The sequence below is a fragment of the Drosophila persimilis genome, unplaced genomic scaffold, assembly GCF_003286085.1.
Source record: "Drosophila persimilis strain 14011-0111.01,24,50 unplaced genomic scaffold, DperRS2 tig00000002-arrow-pilon, whole genome shotgun sequence".
Lineage (NCBI taxonomy): Eukaryota > Metazoa > Arthropoda > Insecta > Diptera > Drosophilidae > Drosophila > Drosophila persimilis.
In genome coordinates this window covers 15,250,399-15,271,054 of record NW_020825289.1, presented here as the reverse complement: position 1 = coordinate 15,271,054, position 20,656 = coordinate 15,250,399, and the positions used below count along the sequence as shown (strand labels likewise).

At 49.2% G+C, this 20,656-nt stretch overlaps 7 protein-coding genes across 9 annotated transcripts; 4 read left to right on the top strand and 3 right to left on the bottom strand.

Moving 5' to 3' along the window:
* Positions 1-350: 350 nt before the first annotated feature.
* Positions 351-2,760, bottom strand: LOC6593139 (translation initiation factor eIF-2B subunit delta). Of its 3 annotated transcripts, XM_026984952.1 has the most exons (5): positions 2,745-2,760; positions 2,530-2,567; positions 1,782-2,393; positions 1,160-1,732; positions 351-1,099 (listed from the first exon to the last, which is right to left on the bottom strand). In XM_026984952.1, the coding sequence occupies exons 2-5, from the start codon at positions 2,557-2,559 to the stop codon at positions 416-418; spliced, it is 1,899 nt and encodes a 632-aa protein (XP_026840753.1). In that variant the 5' UTR covers positions 2,560-2,567; positions 2,745-2,760; the 3' UTR covers positions 351-415. The 3 variants fall into 3 exon arrangements, with proteins under 3 accessions (XP_026840753.1, XP_026840752.1, XP_002018171.2); XM_026984951.1 differs by lacking the exon at positions 2,745-2,760 and having other exon boundaries at positions 1,160-1,729; positions 2,530-2,695; XM_002018135.2 differs by lacking the exon at positions 2,745-2,760 and having other exon boundaries at positions 2,530-2,694.
* A 380-nt stretch (positions 2,761-3,140) lies between these two features.
* Positions 3,141-3,613, top strand: LOC6593140. Its single transcript, XM_002018136.2, has 2 exons — positions 3,141-3,362; positions 3,432-3,613. Exons 1-2 carry the CDS (start codon positions 3,182-3,184, stop codon positions 3,497-3,499), a joined length of 249 nt encoding a protein of 82 aa, XP_002018172.1. The 5' UTR covers positions 3,141-3,181; the 3' UTR covers positions 3,500-3,613.
* A 184-nt stretch (positions 3,614-3,797) lies between these two features.
* Positions 3,798-8,212, top strand: LOC6593141 (little elongation complex subunit 1). Its single transcript, XM_002018137.2, has 2 exons — positions 3,798-5,336; positions 5,394-8,212. Exons 1-2 carry the CDS (start codon positions 3,971-3,973, stop codon positions 8,114-8,116), a joined length of 4,089 nt encoding a protein of 1,362 aa, XP_002018173.2. The 5' UTR covers positions 3,798-3,970; the 3' UTR covers positions 8,117-8,212.
* Positions 8,213-8,305: 93 nt separating this feature from the next.
* LOC6593143 (golgin subfamily A member 4) lies at positions 8,306-13,823 on the bottom strand. Its single transcript, XM_002018139.2, has 8 exons — positions 13,657-13,823; positions 13,334-13,430; positions 13,071-13,261; positions 12,797-13,000; positions 9,077-12,724; positions 8,948-9,019; positions 8,760-8,876; positions 8,306-8,686 (listed from the first exon to the last, which is right to left on the bottom strand). Exons 1-8 carry the CDS (start codon positions 13,738-13,740, stop codon positions 8,669-8,671), a joined length of 4,431 nt encoding a protein of 1,476 aa, XP_002018175.1. The 5' UTR covers positions 13,741-13,823; the 3' UTR covers positions 8,306-8,668.
* Positions 13,824-15,158: 1,335 nt separating this feature from the next.
* LOC6593162 (ATPase inhibitor mai-2, mitochondrial) lies at positions 15,159-20,614 on the bottom strand. Its single transcript, XM_002018140.2, has 3 exons — positions 20,530-20,614; positions 20,076-20,217; positions 15,159-15,360 (listed from the first exon to the last, which is right to left on the bottom strand). Exons 1-3 carry the CDS (start codon positions 20,577-20,579, stop codon positions 15,232-15,234), a joined length of 321 nt encoding a protein of 106 aa, XP_002018176.1. The 5' UTR covers positions 20,580-20,614; the 3' UTR covers positions 15,159-15,231.
* On the top strand, positions 15,637-17,713 carry LOC6593163 (major royal jelly protein 1). Its single transcript, XM_002018141.2, has 4 exons — positions 15,637-15,799; positions 16,221-16,659; positions 16,731-17,480; positions 17,539-17,713. The coding sequence occupies exons 2-4, from the start codon at positions 16,240-16,242 to the stop codon at positions 17,671-17,673; spliced, it is 1,305 nt and encodes a 434-aa protein (XP_002018177.1). The 5' UTR covers positions 15,637-15,799; positions 16,221-16,239; the 3' UTR covers positions 17,674-17,713.
* LOC6593164 (protein yellow) lies at positions 18,519-20,058 on the top strand. Its single transcript, XM_002018142.2, has 2 exons — positions 18,519-18,908; positions 18,966-20,058. Exons 1-2 carry the CDS (start codon positions 18,695-18,697, stop codon positions 20,006-20,008), a joined length of 1,257 nt encoding a protein of 418 aa, XP_002018178.1. The 5' UTR covers positions 18,519-18,694; the 3' UTR covers positions 20,009-20,058.
* Positions 20,615-20,656: the final 42 nt, after the last annotated feature.

Sequence of the window (20,656 nt, the reverse complement as noted above, 5' to 3'; positions counted from 1 at the left end):
TTAGATCAGCACCCAGAAACAAACACACAAGCAAGAGTACAAGTGAAAGCATATTAAAACTATAAAATATGTGTCTATAAAATATGTGTTAAATATACACAAACAGAAACAGCGGGGACCGCTGCAAAAATTCTGCTTAATCAATTTAATTTTAAAAAGCACACTATTTATTCAATGATTTCATTCACAACTGACTCGATTATAGAAACTCCTTCAGCGGTAACCCACATACAGAATGCGCCGCCCCCTCCTAAGCTGCGGTCCCTCGCATTAACCATATTCCACTAGGATTAACCTGCCTGGCAAAAAACAAGGAAGAACATAAAATACTATTCAAAATTGTTTATCGATTTGATCAAAATGTAATAAAAAAGTAATATTTATTCAACAGCAGCGGGATTTATCTGAGCGACGATTAGTAGCCAATTTCTGGCTTGATGCGCAGAATGACGGGAACGCTGGTGCAGGGCAGGATGGCCACCTCGGTGACCACGGCGCTGACCAGCTCTGGAGGCGTTATGTCATAGTTCAGGTTGAGGGGCGTTAGATGGGCCTTGGCTGTCCAGTTCTTGAGGCAGCACTTGTCGTCGCGCACCAGATCGTTGGGATCGCTCAGCTCGTTGTAAACAATGGCGTCGGTCTGGAACCGTTCGCTGAACTTGTGCGTCTCACAGCAGACCAGAACGGGGACATTGTGGGCGTTAGCCACGAGGGCCACCTGAGCAGTGCCTGTTCGCGCCATCACATAGCCGTTGGCGAGCAGAGCATGGGCACCCAGTAGCACCTTGGTAGCTTCGGCCATCACATAGCCCACGGCATTGATCAGCACATAGGTGCAGGGTATTCCGTGGGCGTGTAGGCGCCGCAGCATCTCCTGGCCCTCGCAGGTGGGACGCGAATCGACCACAATGACACGGAAAGCGACCTGTCGCCGCTTAGCCTCCTCGCAGATGAACTGTATTAGTGAGGAGCAGCCAAAGGTGAGCAGTACATCACCATCGGTGATTTTCTCCTGCAGAGAACTGCTTATGGCTTGAGCAGCCTTGCCAATCTGGTTCTCCATGTAGGTGTCGATGAAGTGGACGAGCAGTTCCTTCAGCTGCAATAACGATTTGGTTCAACATTACTGAACGAGTAAGTCTGGCGAGAAGAGACTTACCTCCGCCTCTGGCACATCTGCCGGCAGTTGCGTGACCTGATTCCTAAACTGTTTGTAGGCATTGGACACGGAGACGGCCAGCGGACGACACTTGTGCAGATGATCCACGTGATGCTTTACTGCAGCATCCAAGCTGCGCCCAAACTCCTTCTTGGCAGGCGTCTCAAAGTCCTGCACCACCTGCCGCAGGGCATGCAGGAAGGCAATGCACCGCGCATTGGAGCCGACCACTGTGCGCTGAGCATATTGCACTCCAAGGCGAGCCATGCTGGGATGCACCAGCGGATCGTTGATGAACAGGCTGGCGCCCTTCTCTGCACAAACCAAATGATTGAACAGCTTTACTTTGCACTCTGATTTGGCGGTGAATAATGAGTTTTTGCTGGGTGAAGAGCTCGTTGCTGATTTCACAGGCGAGACGCTTTCCCGTTTTTGTTCCTTGAGTACCGTGCCTGCACCCGGAGCCTTGACCGCTGGCTGGGCTTTCTTTAATTGTCCTTGTCCTTGGGCCTTGGCTGCCCGCTGAGCTTCCTGTAGAGCCCGCCGCTCGGCTTTGCTGAGAGCGGGCTTCTTCTGGGAATGACAGAGAATGAGAGGTGTTTAAGTTATATTTGTACCTTACCTTATCGTCATCCGCTGCAGAGGATGGAGCTGCGGTAAGTGTTGGAGTCTTATCTGTCACTTTTAAGTTGGCCAGCTTCTGCACTGGGGGCTCAACCTTGGTCCCACTGGATTTGGCTGCCTTCGCAGCCTGTTTGGCCGCCTTCTTAGCCTCTCGCTCAGCCTTAATCTGGTCGCGTGTCTTGTCCCCAGTTTCCGTGCCTGTCGACGCAGTGCAATTGACTGCGGCAATGGGAGCTGCTGGCCCTGCAGTTCCTGCGGGTGGTTCTGGCTTGTCTCTGGCAGTGGTTGTGATCGTGGTTGTCAACTTGGTAGTTATGGTCGTCTGCTCCACTTCGGTGATGATTTTTGTGGCTGGTGTTGTAGCCTTTTGCTTCTTGGCCTGCTTGGCTTGCTTCTTGGCCTCGCGCTCTGCCATGACCTGCTCACGCGTTGCATCCTGCTGGCTGTTGTCCCCTGGCATTGCACTCTCAGTGGGCGCGGAGTCAGTAGTCGACGATTCTGTAGTAGTATTAGCAGTAGTAGTGCTATGTTCAACGCGATTTCGTTTGTTCCGGGGTCGATTTCGTTGCCTCAGTTTCTTTTGCTTGGCCCTGGTCGTCTGACTCTCGGTCTGTGGGAGTGGGGTGTTTAGTTAAGATAACTACCAAGCTAGGATACAATTTTAAATCAAATCATTAGGCATGCAAAACCAAAGACTACAAGTGCACTACGGTGCTAAAAAGGTTTTAGTGAGTAAGGCCTGATACCTGTGACACCTGATCGCTCGTTATAATCATTTTGATAGCTTGCAAGGAGACAGACATGGACATTTAAATAGCAAAGCAAGTGGAAAGCCTGGAGAAGAAGCCCTTAGTAGCGGCACTATTAGGACACACAAAGATGTTAGCAAATGGTAGAATTCCTCATTAACCGGCTTCGTAACTAACTATAAAGAGGGTTTTATGGCCCGGGCTCTGTTTACCTTACGAATTGTGGAATTGTTCAATTTATTTGCTCACGATGGCAAAAACTCCAGCTGATTTGATATTATCGATATTGCCATCGATGATTCCGCAGCCCTAATTTCAATCCTACATTTTACTACAAATAAAGTCGGCTTAGATTCTAAGACACTGTATTTAGAATTAAGATAAACTAAGCAAGCCATATATTTGTGTTACATTCTGCCAGTATAGTACAAATTGTTTACACAGCAACAGTATATTTTCGATCATCTCCTCGCACGATAGCATAAGTTTGCAGCCCCGATAGCAATTCACTCCAGAGTTGCACCTGACGATTTTATTGTGTTCTTTCAGCGAGGTACGTACGTTCGACAATCGGGAAAATTACATAATTTTTGCATAAATCAAAAGTTGATATTTCCTCGCCACATCAGTATCCAAATCAACAACTACCATGGCCGACAAAGCTGCTCCTGAAAAGCCCGCGGGCCGCCCCATGAGATACCCATACACTTTCTCGGCAAAGATTGCCCAATTCCCCATCAAGCACTACATCAAGAATCAGTGGATCTGGCGCTACTACTTCATTGCGGCTGTTGCCTGCGTGCCCGTCTTCTACAAGATCAGCCGATTGGGTATGTTATCCTGCTCCTGCCGAAATTGCATAAACAAATGCACTTGCTAATCAATTTTTCTTCCAACAGCCAACTCGCCCGGAAACAAGAAGGCATGGGCCGAGTCCCAGGCTAAGGAGGCTGCCGAGCACCATTAAATGGCCCACAAGAGCGATGCTGCCATTAATTTAGTTTTAATATATGCATCTACATTTCAGAGCTGTTTTTGTTGGCTTTAAACCTGATCGGCGAATAAATGAGTTGAAAACGGATACTTTTTCTGTTCATAATAAAATTGTAAAAAATGTGGTATTTAAAAGTGCATTAAAATACCAGACTTACATGTCTGTGTTTCCCAGGGATGGAGAAAAGTATCGATAGTTGTATCGATAATATGCCATCCCTACTGCTGTGACGACCGGTTGTAAAAAAAACGCGGAATTTTATTTTTGTTTATCTCTGTTTTTTCAATTTAACTAGACGTGTAGTGGGCCCATGCCACATTGATAGGTGACTTTCATGGTTTAAATAGATATGCAGTTTCTCGCGCAGGTCCAGTCAAACTAAGGGTTTATCCAGCGGCCCAACGTAAACACGTGAAGTGGTACAAAAAAGGAGGAGGAGGCGATATGGCCATGCCGGAGAACCCTCAGTTTCCCGAGGTCAACTTAGATCAACTACTGGGTCCGTCCGCTAACGAGGGCACGTTCCTGGCCCCGTATCGGCATGCTTCGATATCCAAAATCAACACAAACACCCAGTCTAAGCGTCGCCGGCTGTCCGAGCGGATTTGCGACAGCGATGAGTTGATACGGAAAGTGAAACAGCTGCAGAGCCACAACCAACAACTGACCGACACGCAGCGGACAGCCAAGGAGGTGACCGATCTGTACACGACAGAAAAGCAGCAAAGGATAGAGCTGGAGAAGCATTGTCAAGAGCTCGAAGGGCGCTGCAGCCAGCTGGAAATTAAACTGGACGCTCAAGTCACCAACTGTGAGAATCTGGAGGAGGATCTGAAGGTCAGGGCCCTACCGATGGCTGCTAAAGACCTGGTCGAGGCCTACATGCAACTCGCACACAGAGTAGGCGACGATGCCGGGCTGTCACGACGTGAGCAAAATATAATGAAAAAAGTCAGAGACTACTGCAAGTCGGCAAAGATTGTTGTCGCAGAACTAAAAAGTCCTAACCCGAAAGCAAAGCGAAAAGGCATCACCCAAACAATGAAAACTCAATCCACACAAACTTCGACTAAGCCGAAGACCAGTATGTGTTCCGTTGGTGTGCAGATCACGAATCTGGTGGAGACACGCAATCAGGGGACGCAGCATAAGAAATCCACGACCACACGAGGAACCACTACGGCCGCCTTCATCAAGTACCGCGATGTGGGTACATGCTTTCCAGAACCGAAGCCCGCGCCGAATGTGCGCCAAATCCTAGATGAGATGTTATCCTGGCACAGACCCGCTGTCGCCATGCCCCTAAGCCCCATAATGGAACCTCCGCTTGTGGTGGAGGACATCATCTCCAAGAAATCCACCGTAAATATTGGCACCTGCACCATGCTTTGCAATGTGCACCGAGAGATCGACTTCATGCCTGTGGTGCCGTCACAGATCAAGGTCTCCACATCTCGGCCACCCTCGCGCACCATGTTCGAAAGTGTGAAGGATGAGGCATTGGCGGGGGGCACCGTGCCGTCTGGCAACGCCAAGGAGTTTCGGGAGATTCTTAACTTTCTACCTCAAAACCAAAGCTGCCTCGCCAACCTGCCGCCCCAGGCCTTCGATGAGCTATGGCATGTTATTGGCCAAATGGTTCTGTGTCTGCTCCACAGGGGATCGAACCCTCCGCTTTCACCGCCGCCCAGCATTAAGCAAATGGACTTTACAAGTTGGCTCTACGCGCTCTATGAGGGCACACTGACTCATCCGGTGATTGAAAAGCAGCGTAAACCGGATCATGCCTCCAGCACAAGCAGCAAAAAAGGTCTCCTTGCGATATTCTTTCGATTACATGATTTAACTCAACGCGCTCTCTTTACAGATAACTACGAGTCGGGCACAGATTGCATGGGAATGGATGTTGGCACTGATCCTATGGACATAATCGCAGAATCGTCCAACATCAGCATCGGAGGAGAGCTCACGCCGATACATCTGCCACCGAAGCCACTGCAAGAACGAAAGAAAAAGTCAAGAAAACGCAAAGCGTCTTCGATTCTGAAGCCAATCCCCAAGCGAAAGATTGTGCATGATGAAGCAGCAGTGGAGCAAGCACTACCCCAAATGGCCAATGAACTAATGGAAATGCACCAGAAAGTGGAGTCGCCAGCTCCAGAGACGGCGATTCAATTTATAAGCAATCTGAACACCTTCAACATGCCCTACTGTGATAATTTAGACTTTGATTTGGACTTGGAAGAGCGGTATTTGCTTCGTTTATTGTCCACCAATGGCCATAACATGCGAAGGACAGTGGAAAGTGACAAGGTTGTGGAACATTCAGAAAGAAATCCTTTGTCGCCACCTCAATACGAACTCAATGATAATGAGGATCGTACGACGAACACAGATTCCGTTCCAGCGAAATTCAATCCGAAAGTCTCCAGTGATGAAGAAAATTCTCTGGAAGAGCCGCAGTCAAAGCAAAAAGAACTCGATGGCAATGTGGAGGATGCTACGACCGACACAGATTCCTTGCCAGGTGAATGCAATCTTCAAGTCTTCAGTGATGAAGAAACTTCTGTGGAACAGCTGCCGCCACCTCAAAAAGAACTCAATGCGAATGACGACATCCTCATGAGTAACTCAGATATATTGCTGGGGGAATGCGTCAAGGATAAGGATATGCCATCTTTCGAAAATGACAGAGAGGAATGGGAAGAAGCAAAAACAGCAGCAGATCCACCAAAACCAGCAACGCCAGTGCACGCAAATTTACATTTGGAGCTATTCGGCAGCGAGTCAGAATCCGAGGCGGATGCAAGCGATGCGCAGCTGCATTGGGATTCGTTGAATTTCGGTTGTAGCAACAGCGAGGGATCGGAAATTCTAGTTATAGATGAAGGAAGTTCCCCGATATCACAATCCCCGATATCACAATCTCCGATATCACAATCCCCAATATCACAGTCCCCGATATCAGAATCCCCGATGGCACAGTCGCCACTGCGACCGTCCTTTAGTCAGCTCAAAAGGAAGGAAAGAGCAAGCGAGTCGCCGCACAAGGAAGTTCGTTTGACTCGTTTAAGAGCCAAGCAGATCCAAATGGAACAAAATAGCCTAAAAGAGGAACAGGCGAAAGATATAGATCAAAAATTAGAGCAGACGCCGGCACAGGAAAATGAAACGAAAGCGAAGAGAAATGAGACGAAGGATTTGGAGCACGAGAAGACTATTTTCTATGACTTGGAGTCTCCAGCCTCACCCACTTCGACGTGGACGGACCAGAGCGACAGTCCACCCATCGAAATCCCATTGGAGCTGTCAGGGTGCCGCAAGGGTGACGGCGAACCCAAGGCTATGCTTCTGCATGTGATGGATGCACCCAAGGGGAAAATGCAGTCTACGCATCGTCTTACGGAGACGCAGAAGGATTTGCTTTGCTCTACAATAAAAAGATATCTTATGGACACCATTCAACTGGACTCGACGTGCAGGGACCTCTTGAACGAGGTCTTTAAGATAACGCGGGATGTAGCTGTGATTGTTAATGTGATGATTACAGCCTTCTGCCAGATGACCTACAATTGGATGGAGCCCAAACCAAACGACCCGTTGGATCGCCTGCTGAATGCCCTTAGATACTTTGAAGTGATCAGATCCAACCAACCCTCCTTCACACAGAGCTTCTTGTGTGCGCTGGAGAAGCGTCTCTTCCGGGTGACAAAGGATAGAATCCAACTGGACTGGGCCATCACGTGCGTCAAACTCTACCTGGAGGTGGGCCGACTGCATGCCAGCCATTCGAATCCGGAGACATATGAGAACCCGTCGCGCTTGCTGCTAGCAAAAATACTGTATAGATACGACAGGGATGTGACTCAGTTGGTGTACGAGGTGTTGTGCTTCCATCCCACGGTGCTGCCGCACCGCGAGGTCCGGGAGTACAACAACTTCGATCCCCTGATTACTGTGATCAAGCATCTGCTAATGTGCCGGAATTACGAAGTGAGTGATCCCAAAGGATGCGAGCGATTGCTGCTCTCCAAGCTGCGCTTCGCGTATCACTTCCAGCCCTTTGAGCCCACCAAAGAACAGGTGCTGGAGAACCTGGTGGACAAGCTGAAGGCGGGCCGCCTGGACCAGCTGAGCTACGCCTTTGCGCTCTTCTGTCGTCGCAGCCCGCGGTTGGATGTGGTGAACAATGTGCTCGCCCAGCACCTGTTGCCGCTCGCCTCTAGCTACTGTGATCTAAGTGCACATACTGATGCGTACGATGTCCGACTCGAGGGTATTCTGCAGTGTATATCGGTGGTGCTGAAGCCGCTGCCCCTGGACACGGACATCTCCAGCTTTATTGGGCTGTTCAAACGCCTGCTCGTGGCAGTGCCACGAGCAGCCGTTCAACAGGCAGCCGTTCAGGCCATCTTGAGGCTGCAACGGTTCGGCTTCAAGCACGTTCTCGATGCTCTCCAAAACTACAGACCCAACTACCAACTGACGCCACTGACACGCGCCATGTTGCGCAGCTTTGTGCAGCGGCGTCGCGTCTACCATATCCAGAGGAGGCATGCACAGAGCCATGCCCAAGGAGCGGCCACATGAGATTCTCTTTGTATGAATTGCAACTATTTATTTAAATTATATTGTATATTATGTATAGATATTTTGGATTAAACTAAATGCCAACTGCAACTGCAATGAAAGATTCATTCATGTCGTTGCTCTTTACAATATTCAACTTAAACTAAAATACAGAAACACGATTGCACTTATGCGGGAGATGTGGGGAGCGCGAAAGAAGAGAGGTAAATCCCAATAGAAATGTACATACAATAGTGCATAGCATGCCAGACAGTGGGAGAGACAAAAGTAGCTAGAGTTCCACGGAGGACTGTACAATAATAACATCGATAATAATAACATATACATATTTATGCGGAGTGGGGTATGCGTGTTGGAAATGAAATGCTAGGACGCCAAAATCCATTGCCATATTTCATGCCTGCTCTGCCCAGTGTTTCGGGATGGGCGGGTGAGGTATAAGGTACTTGTTGTGATCTTGGGCTGCTAACCATTCTGATTAAATTTGTAGTCTAGAAGCGTGGCTGGGCATGGCTCCCACCAGCCGCCGTCGTGGAGAGCCATTAGTTCATGCTAGATCAGTTTATTCAACTGAAAGAAGCCAACATATCCGCGAATTATTTAATGCATTTTGAGCTTTTTTTTGTAGATGGGATGTTCATACCAACGATCGACGCTGATGCTCCTTCTCCAGGGCCACCTGGGATTGTTGTGGCGAGAATTTCAGCACCGCCGATATCACCTTGACCAGAGTCTCGTTGTTCGTGTTGCCGGTTAAGTACTGCCAATCAGGGAATAGATATTTAGAGCTTGCTCGTGCATTAATTGTGGATCTCTGGACACGACACTCACCTGGAACATAATGTTGCGCAAATACTCAAACTCTGTGTTGGCCGGCACAGACTCGCTGTGCTGCATGGATACCTGGAAAGGCGATTCATGAAATAAATTGTTATCAACGAAGGATTCATCCATTCTTACTAGTGTTTCATCCAGTTGGCGCGAGAGTTTCGCATTCTGCAGCTTCAGGCGCTCGTTGGACTGTTCGAGTATCAGGAAGTTTTCACACTTTTGTTCAAGGAACAGGTTTCGATTCGTCACATCCTGGACCTCATTCATGATCTCTTTCAATTTGGACTCCAGCACGGCCTTCTCGCTGGTGGCGGCCGCTTCCTGGACGTGTTTGGGGGCCATGCTGTTCAGAAGTTGCTGAGCTTGAATGCCCGCCCTCAGGGTCTCCAGTTCATTGATGCGCTCGGCCATCTGCTGGTTGTTCGCCTGCAGTTCCTCGATTTCCTGTTGCATATTCGACTCGGCGCCGTTGCTCTTGTGTTTCAGACCCTCCAGTTCCCGCTGCAGCTGCTCGTTGAGGCTGCGCAGACTGTCGGCATCTGTGGCAGCGGAAGCGGAGGACGCAGGCTGCTCCTTGAGGCTGGCCACCTCTTTGTGGAGTTCCGCAATGGCCGCCTGAAGACTGATCTGTTCTTCTTGGGCCTTGGCCAACTCGCTTTGTCTCTCCTGCAGGTGCTGCTGAGTCTGAAGCAGCTCTGTCTGGACTGCATCGCTCTGTTCGGTCACGAAACTGGCGTGTTCCCGCTGGCGGGTAAGTTCGAGGGCCTGTTCCTCCAGCGCCGTCTTCAGCTGATCTGCCTCCGCCTTGGCCGTCGCACTTTGGCTTTCCTTTTCGGTCACTTGAGTGGCGTGATGCTCGACCTGCTCCTGAAGGACATACAGCTCGCACTGCAGCGACTTTAGCTTCTCCTTGAGCTCCCCATTCTCGGCCAGCTCATGCTCCAGCTGCTTTGTGTGCTTGTGGAGATACTCGTTTTCGACTTGAATTTCCTCATATTTGGCCAGCTTTTGGGTGGAGTCCACAGTGATCTCAAGTTGACGATCCTTCTGGGCGAGGGTCTCCTGCAACTCCTCCAGTCGCTGACTTTGCTGATCCATCGCCAGCTGGAGAGCATCATTGGCCTCGTGCAGCCTCTCAACATCCGCATTGGCTGCACTCCAGCGTGCCTCGAGCGTGGCCATCTGGCTGGCTTGGGCCACATTGGTGGCCTGCATTTTCTCTTGGATGCCCTGCTCTGTCAGCCTGAACGCATCGATCTGCTGGCGAAGATTTTGGATGGTCGCCTGCAGCTGGGACTCGCTCTCCAGGTGGCTGGCCTCCAGTTCGGTACAGCGTTCGGACTGGTCTTTCACCTGCTGCTCATGCTCGCGTTGGCGCTCTCGCAGCTCTAACAGATGCTGCTGCTGCTCGGCCAGATCTCTCTCCAGATTGGTCTTGACCCGCTGCAGCTCTTCACTGGCCGCCTGCAGGCACTCCAGGGCATCCTTGTTCAGAAGCGTCTCCTTTTCGTAGGCATCGCACTTGTCCTGCAGCGTGCGATAGTCGTGATCCATTAGCTCCTGTGCATTCTGCAGTTTCGAGTGTTCGTCGAGCACCTGCTGCATCTTCGCCTGAACCTTTGACAGTTCGTCCTGTTTCGCCTGCAACTGCAGCTGTAGGTGATTCGCCTGCTCCTCCAGCAGACAGTTGCGCTCAGACAGCTTGGTGTTTTCACTCTGAATTTCATCTATCTTGGCAGTGGCGCGCTCGTCCTGCGCACTGTTGCTCTGCTGCTCACCCTGCAGAGCCTCGATGCGGGACTCCAGTTTGCGGTTCTCGCCCTCCAGTTGGCTATGCGAGTCCTGCACTTGCTGCAAGTGCGCCTGCATGCTGGTGATTTCCTCCAGGATAGAGCTTACGCGTGTCTGCAGCTCCTCCTTCTCGCTCTCCACCTGCCTGGCGAGACTCTGGCTCTCCGCGATCTCTTTTTGAAGCTGCTCTACGTGGACTGATTGTTCGCTTGTCTTGGCTTGTTGTTGATCGTGCTGCTTTTTCAGCTTGTTCATCTTATTTCCAGAGGCCTTCAGTTCCTTCTCCTTGGCCAGGAGACTCGCCCGACTGCCGGCCAGCTCCTGGTTGAGTGTTTCGAGCTGCGCTTTCAGTGCTGCTATCGTTTCACTCTCTGTGCTTTCATGCTGATCCTGAAGCATTTGGATTTCACGCTGCAGCTGCTCCAATCGCAGCTTGTGCTGCTCTTCTAGAGATGTCTTTTCGGTGCTCAGTGCGGCCAGAGACTCTCGCTCGATCTCCAGGCTCTTTTCGAGCTCCAAGATTTGCTGCTCGCGCTCCGCCAGCTGCCCTTCAAGCGCAGCCAAATTATCTTTGGTCTGCTTCAGTTGACCCTCAAAGTCCATCTGCTGGGAACGCTGGACAATTTCGAGCAACTGATCGTTGTGCTGCCGCAGGTCCTGCAGACTCTGCTCACTGTCTGTTCTGAGCGCGTGCACTTCCTTCTCCAATGCCCCAACCTGCTCGTTTTTGGCTGATAATTCGCCTCTCAGGGAGATCAATAGTTGTTCGGTGCTAAAGAGACTCGCCTCTGCTTCCCCTCTGGCCAATTGTAGTTCTTGTAGTTGGTCCTGGGCAGCTTTACTTTCGGACTCGAGATCCTTGTTCTCATGTTGTAGTTTTTGCAGGGTCTGATCGCTTTCTACTTTGAGAGTTTCCAGTTGCCTCTCTATGGCGACCACCTGGTCTTCCTTTGCAGATTGCTGCATCTTTAGGGTATTTAGTAGCCCCTCCGTGAACAAGAGTTTAGCTTCTGCAGTTTCTTTGGCAACCTGTAGATTCTTCAGTTGCTCGGAGCCACGCTCCTGGCTCTGCTGCCGCAATTCGTTCAGTTTACTTTCGCTTTCCGCTTTTAGAGTTTCCAGTTGCTTCTCTAGTACGACCACCCGTTCCTCCTTTGCCGTGTGTTGCAACTTCAAGGACTTCAATAGCTCATCCGTGGACGAGAGCTGAGCTTCTGCAGTGTCTTTAGCCACCTGTAGTTTCTTCAGCTCTTCGGAGCCACGGTCCTCACTGTGCTGGCGTAATTCGTTCAGTTTTGTTTCACCCTCCTCTTTGAGAGCCTCCAGCTGCTTTTCGAGGGCTACCACCTGTTGCTCCTTGGCTGTATGCTCCCCTCTGAGGGTGCTCAAAAGATGTTCTGTGGCAATGAGCTTCGCATCGCATTCCTGTTTTAGTTCCAGCAACTTCTTTAGCTGATCTTTGACGTCGCTGGTCTGAGACTCGCGCGTGGACTCGTATTGCTTCAGCTTCTCCTGCAGCTGCCGCACCTCGATATCCTTGTGCTCCAGCTCTGTGTGAATGGCCTGCTTGGTCTGGGCTAAGAGCAAGACGTTCTCCTCCTCCTGTTTTTGCAGAGCTGCGTATTTCTCCGTCATCTCTCGAAGCTGCACTTGCCGCTCCTCCAGCAACTGCTGCAGATGGGACAAGTCCTCAGTCGAACTGCCATTCGCGGGAGGCTGGGACCTAGCTCCTGATTCCTCCAGATCAATCAGCTTGTCGCTGTCTATACCTTGACTGACCCGCTCTAGGGCAGCCGAAATATTTTCCGGATTCTCGCCGAGCAGCTTGAGCTTGGTCTGGTAGGCCTGCATCTTGCAGCTCATGTCATCCATTTCGATCCGTAGTGCCTCCTCCAGATGCGCCTTGGCCTGCTGTTCCAGTGTGCATTGCTCACGCAGTTCGCTGATCCTACGCAGCGCCTTGTCTTGTGTCTCCACCAGCACCGACTGCAAAGTAATTTTATCGGCAGCATAAGCAGGCGCTTATCAGTGATTGGTAAAGATAAGATTGATAGATACCCTTGCCTTGGTGCTGTCACGCTCCAATTCCTTGTACTTTTTGGCCAGATCCGTGTAGCGGCAGCGATACTTGTGGTAGCGATCGAGGGACTTCTTGTACGCATCGTACAGCTGATCCTTGGTGATTACATCCAGGCGTGCCGTCGAAGCAGAGTCATCAAACTCGCTGCTCGTCTCATCCAGATCCGATTGCAAGTGATAGACCTAGTTAATAAAAAAAAAAATACATTTTAAATCGTAATCGTGGGACTATTCCATATATTTCGATATTTACGGCTGGGGCATCGTAGGAGGGCAGGCGAAAGGACACATCGCTGGCCATGGATGAGTTGGACAGCTTGCGGCTCCTTGGTATGGCTCCGCCGCCCAATCCATTGAGCGATTGTGTGGAGGAACGTCCCCTCAGCGAAGAAGCGCTCGTCGCTGGCAGCTTTTGTATGCGGTACGGCGAGTTCTGAGGCGTGTCTGTGTGCATGGAATGGAAAATGGGCTGATAAGAAACTCAAACATAACTGGCAGAAAGCAAAGAAAGCTCACCCTCCTCCGTGATGCTGAAAAAGTTCTCATTGGTGCCGCTGCTGGTGTTGGTATCCGAGCTGTTTGGTGTTGTGTTCGTCGATGAGCTCACGGCCGCCTGCAAGAGTCATTAGGCATGTGCGGGAATGTGTGTTAGTGCAAGGTTTTCCTGGGTGCTGTGCTAGGCCAGCAGCTGGCCATAATGTCTATTATGATAGTGGAAATGGGTCAAAAATGCATTTTCATGCCGCTCCACTTGCTCAATTTCACACACACACACACACTGAGATTGTTTTTGCCTGCGTATGTTTTCATCAATTTGCATTTTTTCTTTCCCCCCCTACCTGTGCAGCAGTCGCGAATTGTTGGAATTTGGATGGTGACGCTTTCACCTCCTCGATCAGCTTATTCTTCAGATTGGCAAACATGACGACCCACTTGCTGCACTACTTGTTCACGGCCTGCGCTACCTGGTTTAATCACAATTTAATTTTTAATTAAAAAACATCTAACATAAATAAATACGTGTCTGCAGAACTAGCGATGTGCGATTTGTCGATAAATATACCGTCTGACCATCAGGAATATACCCAAATATACCGTAAATATAACGATGAAAAAACGGCTAGGTTTTAAAAGGTGAAATCCAAGAGATTAACTGCGAAAAATAGTACTGTTTGCTAAATTCTTCTTGTTAATCCATTCCAGCGCAAAACTTCTTCAAGATTCATAATTTTCGTGGAGTGTATTTTAATACCAACTGGTCAACAATGGGCTAATCCTACTCTGTCCATAATCGGAAATCAAATTCCACGATTTTGATGTTCGGTTTAATATTACTAGCTAGCTAAAGCCCCCAGCCGTTAACACATAATTTTATCCGATTGGTGAATCAATTTCCTACTGAAAGGCTAATTTTGAGTACTTCATTTTATTTAATTGTGCGTAAAATGAGGATTAAGCAAAAAAGGTGAAAGCATAAACGTAAGTGAGTATGAAATGTTACTTTATTTGAACACTTGTTGCTTGTCAACCGGTAGTATGAACCGTTGTATACCCTATTTTCCTTAATTAACATTCAAATACTGTTTTACAAGCTGTTTTGAAATGCCTATTCATCCGCAGAATGGCGTTGTGATAGATGTCTGTTAAAGTGTGCGAGGTGTAATCTAAGAGTTACAATCACCGACTTCAACCCCTTCTGGCCGATTTCAGTGTGGGATGGTCCTCCTTTGTGAGATTTCAGTAATATCCACTACGTGTCTTTCCGTTTTCCGGCACATCTTTTTGCTCGAGAGATGAATACTCCCTGGTTTCACCAATGGGAAATTATGGAAATATTGGCTTCACATAACAATAGACTGCTAAATGTTTACGTCTTAAAAAACTGAATGAAAGCTGAGCCAGTTTGCTAATTAATGAATGACTCGCTTTTTTATCAGCTCAAGCTTGTGTTTGGGGGAATTTGTTTTTTCAAATGATGGAAATGCGGCATCTTAAACACTCTGCAGCTTTAGAGTCTGTGTAGCTACTTAAAATATTATTTTTGGTGGTTTACAAACTCAATTAGAATCCGGAGATACTCATTCTGATGAAGGCATATATTAGCGTAGTAGTAGTATTAAACCCATAACCAGTTGTAGCACGAGGCCCGATAATAACTTGAACTGGCTTCCGAGTTGACTATTCTGTACCTGCGGGTGGGCATACCACTAGAGTAATATTAATGTTTAATTAAAGCCTTTAAAATATCTGTGTTTTATTCATGTAGATTTTACAAACATTGAAAGTTGGTGAGTGTATAAACTGCGCACTGATCGGATAGGATAGGAGAAATACAATTGAGTGAAATGCATTTAAGTAAATGTCTCGATTTATCACGTGTCTGTGTGATTTGAGAGCTTTCTCCGAGCTGGCGCTCACTTGTGCAGGTTCTCGAGGAAGTTCTTGTGGCGCTGAATGGCCTCCTCGTGCTCCTTGATCTGCTGATGGTGGAACTCGGCCTGGTGGATCTGGTCGTTCTTCAATTTCTCCAACTGGCTCTTTTGCTACAATAAATTTCAAACAGAAACAGGCATAACAAAAGATTAGAAAATATTTTACTCAAACTGAAAATAGCAAATCGTAAAAAAGCTAATTACGGGTTAGCTTAGACCGTTCCGCCCCCCCACCGGGGCCGCTCATCAATTATTGACAACGCTGCCTGTCATCATTAGCCACCTGCCCCGTCCCTACTTTGGTCACAATATAAGACGAGAGGCTTTGGCCGCTCCACAGTGTCTACAATTCCCCGCTTCGTCAATGTCACGAGCAAATATTTGGTAGCACACATTTTTAGCACGTCAGGCTAATGCAAATTACCTTACCCTTGGGAGACCAAAGCTCTGGCACACAAGAGAAGAGATCGAAGCAAGCCAAAGTGTTGTTGTAAGTGCGTTAAAAGTGGCTTGGGATAAACCATCTGCCGGGTTTAAGAACCTGAACCAGGTGTGTATCTGTGTGTCTCAGCATCACCTATAGGTGTAGGGTCTGTTCTGCGCGTGCTCATCTTCTGAGCCAGTTTTCAGTTTATAGTTGGCCGCACGACTGTAAACTGGCATCGCCGATCCGACGAGCAAGCAAAAGGTGGCAAAGAAAGTGTTCGGGAAAGATTGGGGTCAGTGTATAATATTATTGCGCATTTCAGGCCGCATCTGGCCAAATATTAAATACAATAAAATTCAGTATTCTGTGGAACTCAAACAAGACTAATTGAGAGTCAACAACAGCTAGACAAAGCTCTCCCTTTCGATTATACGTTTCCGCGCAGCTCTCGCTTTTCCCCTAACACTTATCAGGTCCCCAAAAAATATTCAAAGGCAAGCCAAAGTTGATAAGAGGCCCCTCATTTACGGACGAAAGCATTTAGCCCACAGCCGAGCTACAGAATGGAGCATCTCCGGCTCTTGCTGATCGCCCTCTCGCTGACCCTGGCCCATTCGGCCTACAACAGCGCAGGCGGACCACGGCCACCCCGTCCAGTGCGCACTGTTGAGCCGCTTTTGCAATGGCAGCAGCTGGAGTACGGCTTCCCCACTGCCCAGGATCGGCAGGACGCGCAGACAGCTGGAAATCTGGTGCCCGAGAACGGGACCCCCATCGATGTGCAGGCGCAGCATATGGCCAATGGCATGGTGCGGGTGTTCACAACGATTCCAAGATTCGCCAACGGCATCCCCTACACGCTGGCGACAGTCTCCGATCAAGTGGGAGGGAAAGGCCCTCTGCTGCAACCCTATCCCAGCTACTCCTGGCACAACGGCCATGGCGAAAACTGTGATCTGATCACCTCGGCCTTCCGTGTGGCTGTAAGTAGTTAATGCTACGATCCTACTACGAATTGAATGTTCGTTAAGACAGAAACCCCTCTCTCCGCCAGATCACTGAGTGCCATCAGATGTGGGTGATCGACTCGGGCATAATTGGAACCGATCAGCTGTGCCCACCACAGCTCCTGCAGTTCGACCTGAAAACCGATAGCCTCCTGCACCGCTACCGTTTCCCCAACGACACCTACATTCCACGGGGCTCGCTCTTCATCACGCCGAGTGTCCTGGTGCAAGATCCACCACCACGCGGCACCTGCAGCCGCACCATGATCTACATTGCTGATGTCAACTACCACGGTCTGGTCGTGTACGACCACCAGGCGAATACCGCCTGGCGAGCCGAGAACCGCTTCATGTACCCCGATCCGGACTATGGGCGCCACACTATTGCCGACGAGAGCTTCGACCTGATGGATGGTCTCTTCTCGGTGAACAACGACAAGCGCAACCTATACTTTCATCCGCTGGCCAGCGTTGGAGAGTATGCCGTGCCCCTAAGTGTGCTCAACCGAAGGGAGAACTGGGCGAGCGGAGTGGAGGCCATGGCGGATCAGTTTAAGCTACTGGGCAGGCGCAAGAGCGAGTGCGCCGCCTCGGCCATCGACAGCATGAACAATGTCTACTGCGTCACTTTCAATCCCATCAAGCTGTTTGTGTGGAATGTCAACACTCCCTACAGCTCGCGGAATTTTGGCGCCCTGCCAGCCAAGTCCGAGGATCTGCAATTCGTCAGCGGCATGAAGGTGGTCCGCAATCCGGCCGGCTACGAGGAGCTTTGGCTGCTCTCCAACCGCTTTCAGGTAAGTGGATAACATGGCTCACTCTTGTGGATTGACTAAATATAACTCTTTGTTGCAGAAAATTTCTGCGGGAACACTGAACTCCAACGAAGTGAACTTCCGGATTTTGCGCCGCAAACTGGATGATGTCCAGGGCGGCGTGTTTTTTGCCAGCGATGATGAGCTCTCCAACCGACTGGTGTTCAAACCATGAGGGGGAAATCAATTGCTAATATAATTCGTTATACCCCTTACTTAATTCGTGCTTTGGACCAAGTTACAAAAACATATCACTTAGGAAATGTGGTCCTTATTTTCAAAGGAAGAGTCCAGAAATACTTTCCAAATTTGATGGTTGTACGATCACATCACTTTACGGCGTACATTGTACCAATTGTCATAAAAAATCATATTTTTTAGAATTGTAAGAGATTATTTGATTGATTAGCGCTGAAACATACTACTACCCGACTAAAACTGGTTGATTCGAGTAGTAGCCACAAGACCTAGGCTTGAACTTCGGATAATCTCATCCTGACAGTCGCATCTTTAAACTTTATATAATCCTGATAAATAAGGCCTATATACATCATACATGCATCTGATATGGTAACGTAACAAAATTAGTTTCAGCCCAGACTCCACTGTATGTACTCGCGTTATTCAATTACGAGTCTCTTGCGGCACCACAATTGTCGCAAAGTTCAGGTTCGTGGTTATCACCAGATGATTATGCAAGGTTTTCACTGTGGTTTCAGCAGCGGCGTTGTCTCAACGTGATTGAAAAGGGGTACCAATTCTATTGGCGCACCGCGCTGGTCATAGCCGTTCCAGATTTGTGCGATTTGTCTGCTGACAAAACCGAAACTGGATTGTAAATCGAATTTAATAACAAATGGACAATTGATAACAATTAATGGGCCAATGAACCGTTTGGACGTCATGGCGCATGGCTGTGGAAGCCAAAATGGGTGGAGTGCATAATTATCCAGCACTAGGAACTCGTTTTTTGAAATATGGACACAAATACAAGCTACAGTCAAGTCAACGAGAATTTCAATGCACAATGTTTGTGTGCAATTAAACCAGTTGCAAAAGTTGACCCGATTGGCCTGCTGCTGGTGGTAGACGGAGACGGATTAGAAAGACATGGGCCAGTAAGTGGCAGCGCATGCGCAGTCTCTGTTTGGAGTTGGAGTGAAGCACACATCTCGCGAAAGTGAAAGGATTACAGCATGGTACAGCATTTGATAACTTTCGGCTTCTGCCTCAGGTTCCTACTGGCTGCATCCGCACAGCATGTGCAGACCCAGGCCTTGGACAGTGTTTATCAGGCATACAATCTGGAGTTTGCCTTTCCCTCGGACGTCGAGCGGGATAGAGTGCTGCGTGAAGGTCTCTACGATCCCGCCAATGTGATTCCCATCGATGTAGACGTGTACTATAAGCGTAAGACTCGAGACAAAATTCCCATAAGACAACTGTGATTGCATCCCTTTTGTTCAGATGGCGATCCAACGCCCTCAATCTTTGTGACCATTCCGCGCTTTGCCAAGGGTGTGCCCTATTCTCTGGCCTATGTGACCAACGAGATGAAACCAAATGGGACCCTTCTCCAAGCCTACCCCAGTTACGAGTGGCACAAGACTCACGGCGCCGACTGTAACGGCCTGACCTCTGTCTACAGGACTCAGATAGACGACTGCGGACGGCTGTGGATCCTGGACAGCGGCGAGATCGACTTTGTTCAGCTGTGTGCCCCGCAATTGTATGCCATTGATCTGGAGAATGGCCAAGTGGTGCATCAGTACCGCATGCCAAAACGCCTCTACAAGGAGGGCGTCAGCCGCTTTGTCATGCCCACCATTGAGCTGGATTCGCGCAATTGCGATGTGGGATTTGTGTACATGGCGGACTCTATCGGAGACGGAATTGTGGTCTACGATGTGGCCGCCCAGCAGTCGTGGCGCATCGAGAACAAGTATACCTATCCGCATCCCGATTTCGGAACTTTTACCATAGCGGGAGATAGCTTCCAGCTGTGGGACGGCACTGTGTCGACCACTCTAACGCCGCATGCCTTGGGCGTGAAGCGAATGATGTACTTCCACTCCCTCTCCAGCGACTGGCAGATGGCCATCCCCCTGGATGTGGTCAACAACGGCAGCAACTGGAAGCTGAACGACGTGAGCGCCGCTCTGGATCAGTTTGTGGTCCTGGGGAAGCGGGGCAGTCAGTGTGTGGCTGCTGCCATGAGCGAGACGGGAATGCTGCTCTGTGGCCTGGTAAAGCCAGCCAGCATTCTGGCCTGGAACACCCAAACCCCCTACACGCATCAGAATCTGGTTATGCTCATCGAGGATGAGGAGCGACTCCAGTTCACGAGCGGTCTAAAAATCGTGCGGAATCACGAGGGCAAAGAGGAGCTATGGGCACTATCGAACCGATTGCAAAAAGCATTTGGGGCCGGACTCAACTTCAAAGAGATCAACTTTCGCATACAGAAATGCGGGGTTCAAGAGCTGCTAAGCGGCGGGCCGTGCTATTAATTGGGATTGCCGTTAGTCTACCAAATAAAACTGATACGAATTTGCTTGTTTTTCTCGTTCCACTCACCTTCTTGTAGAAGTACTCCTCCTCGCGGGCGGCCTCCATCTTGCCAAAAGCGCCGCCAGCCTCGCGGATGGAGCCACCGCCGCCACCGCCCCTGCCGGCTCCACTGCCGAGATCACCCAGCTGGCTACTCATCTTGGCCACCCTGCAGGAGAATCAAATGATAGTCCAATCAGTTCTTTGAGAAGTGTTACGTAACAAATGAAGTAACCGTATACACACACACATACACACACAAACACAGGCGCACAGAGGGAAAGCCGGCCGCTGTTGCGGGGTCAAACGTAAAGCCATTTAATTCGAAATTGTTTATCTTATCGCATATTGACGAAAACTGCCATTCGGAGCATACATACATAACAATTGGTTGGGAAGTCTCCTTCCCATCCACCCAGAAAATGTATATTAACGTGGGTATGTCAGCTAATTAGCAGTTTAGAAACAACTAAATACTTACTGGAGCCCTGCGGGGTAGAGGCGGGAAACGCTACGACGTACAACGAACATTCTTAGTTTTTATTAGACGATCTGAAAAGATTTAACAATTCATTAGTAAGCCCGATGAGTCGCAGTTTACTCCATAG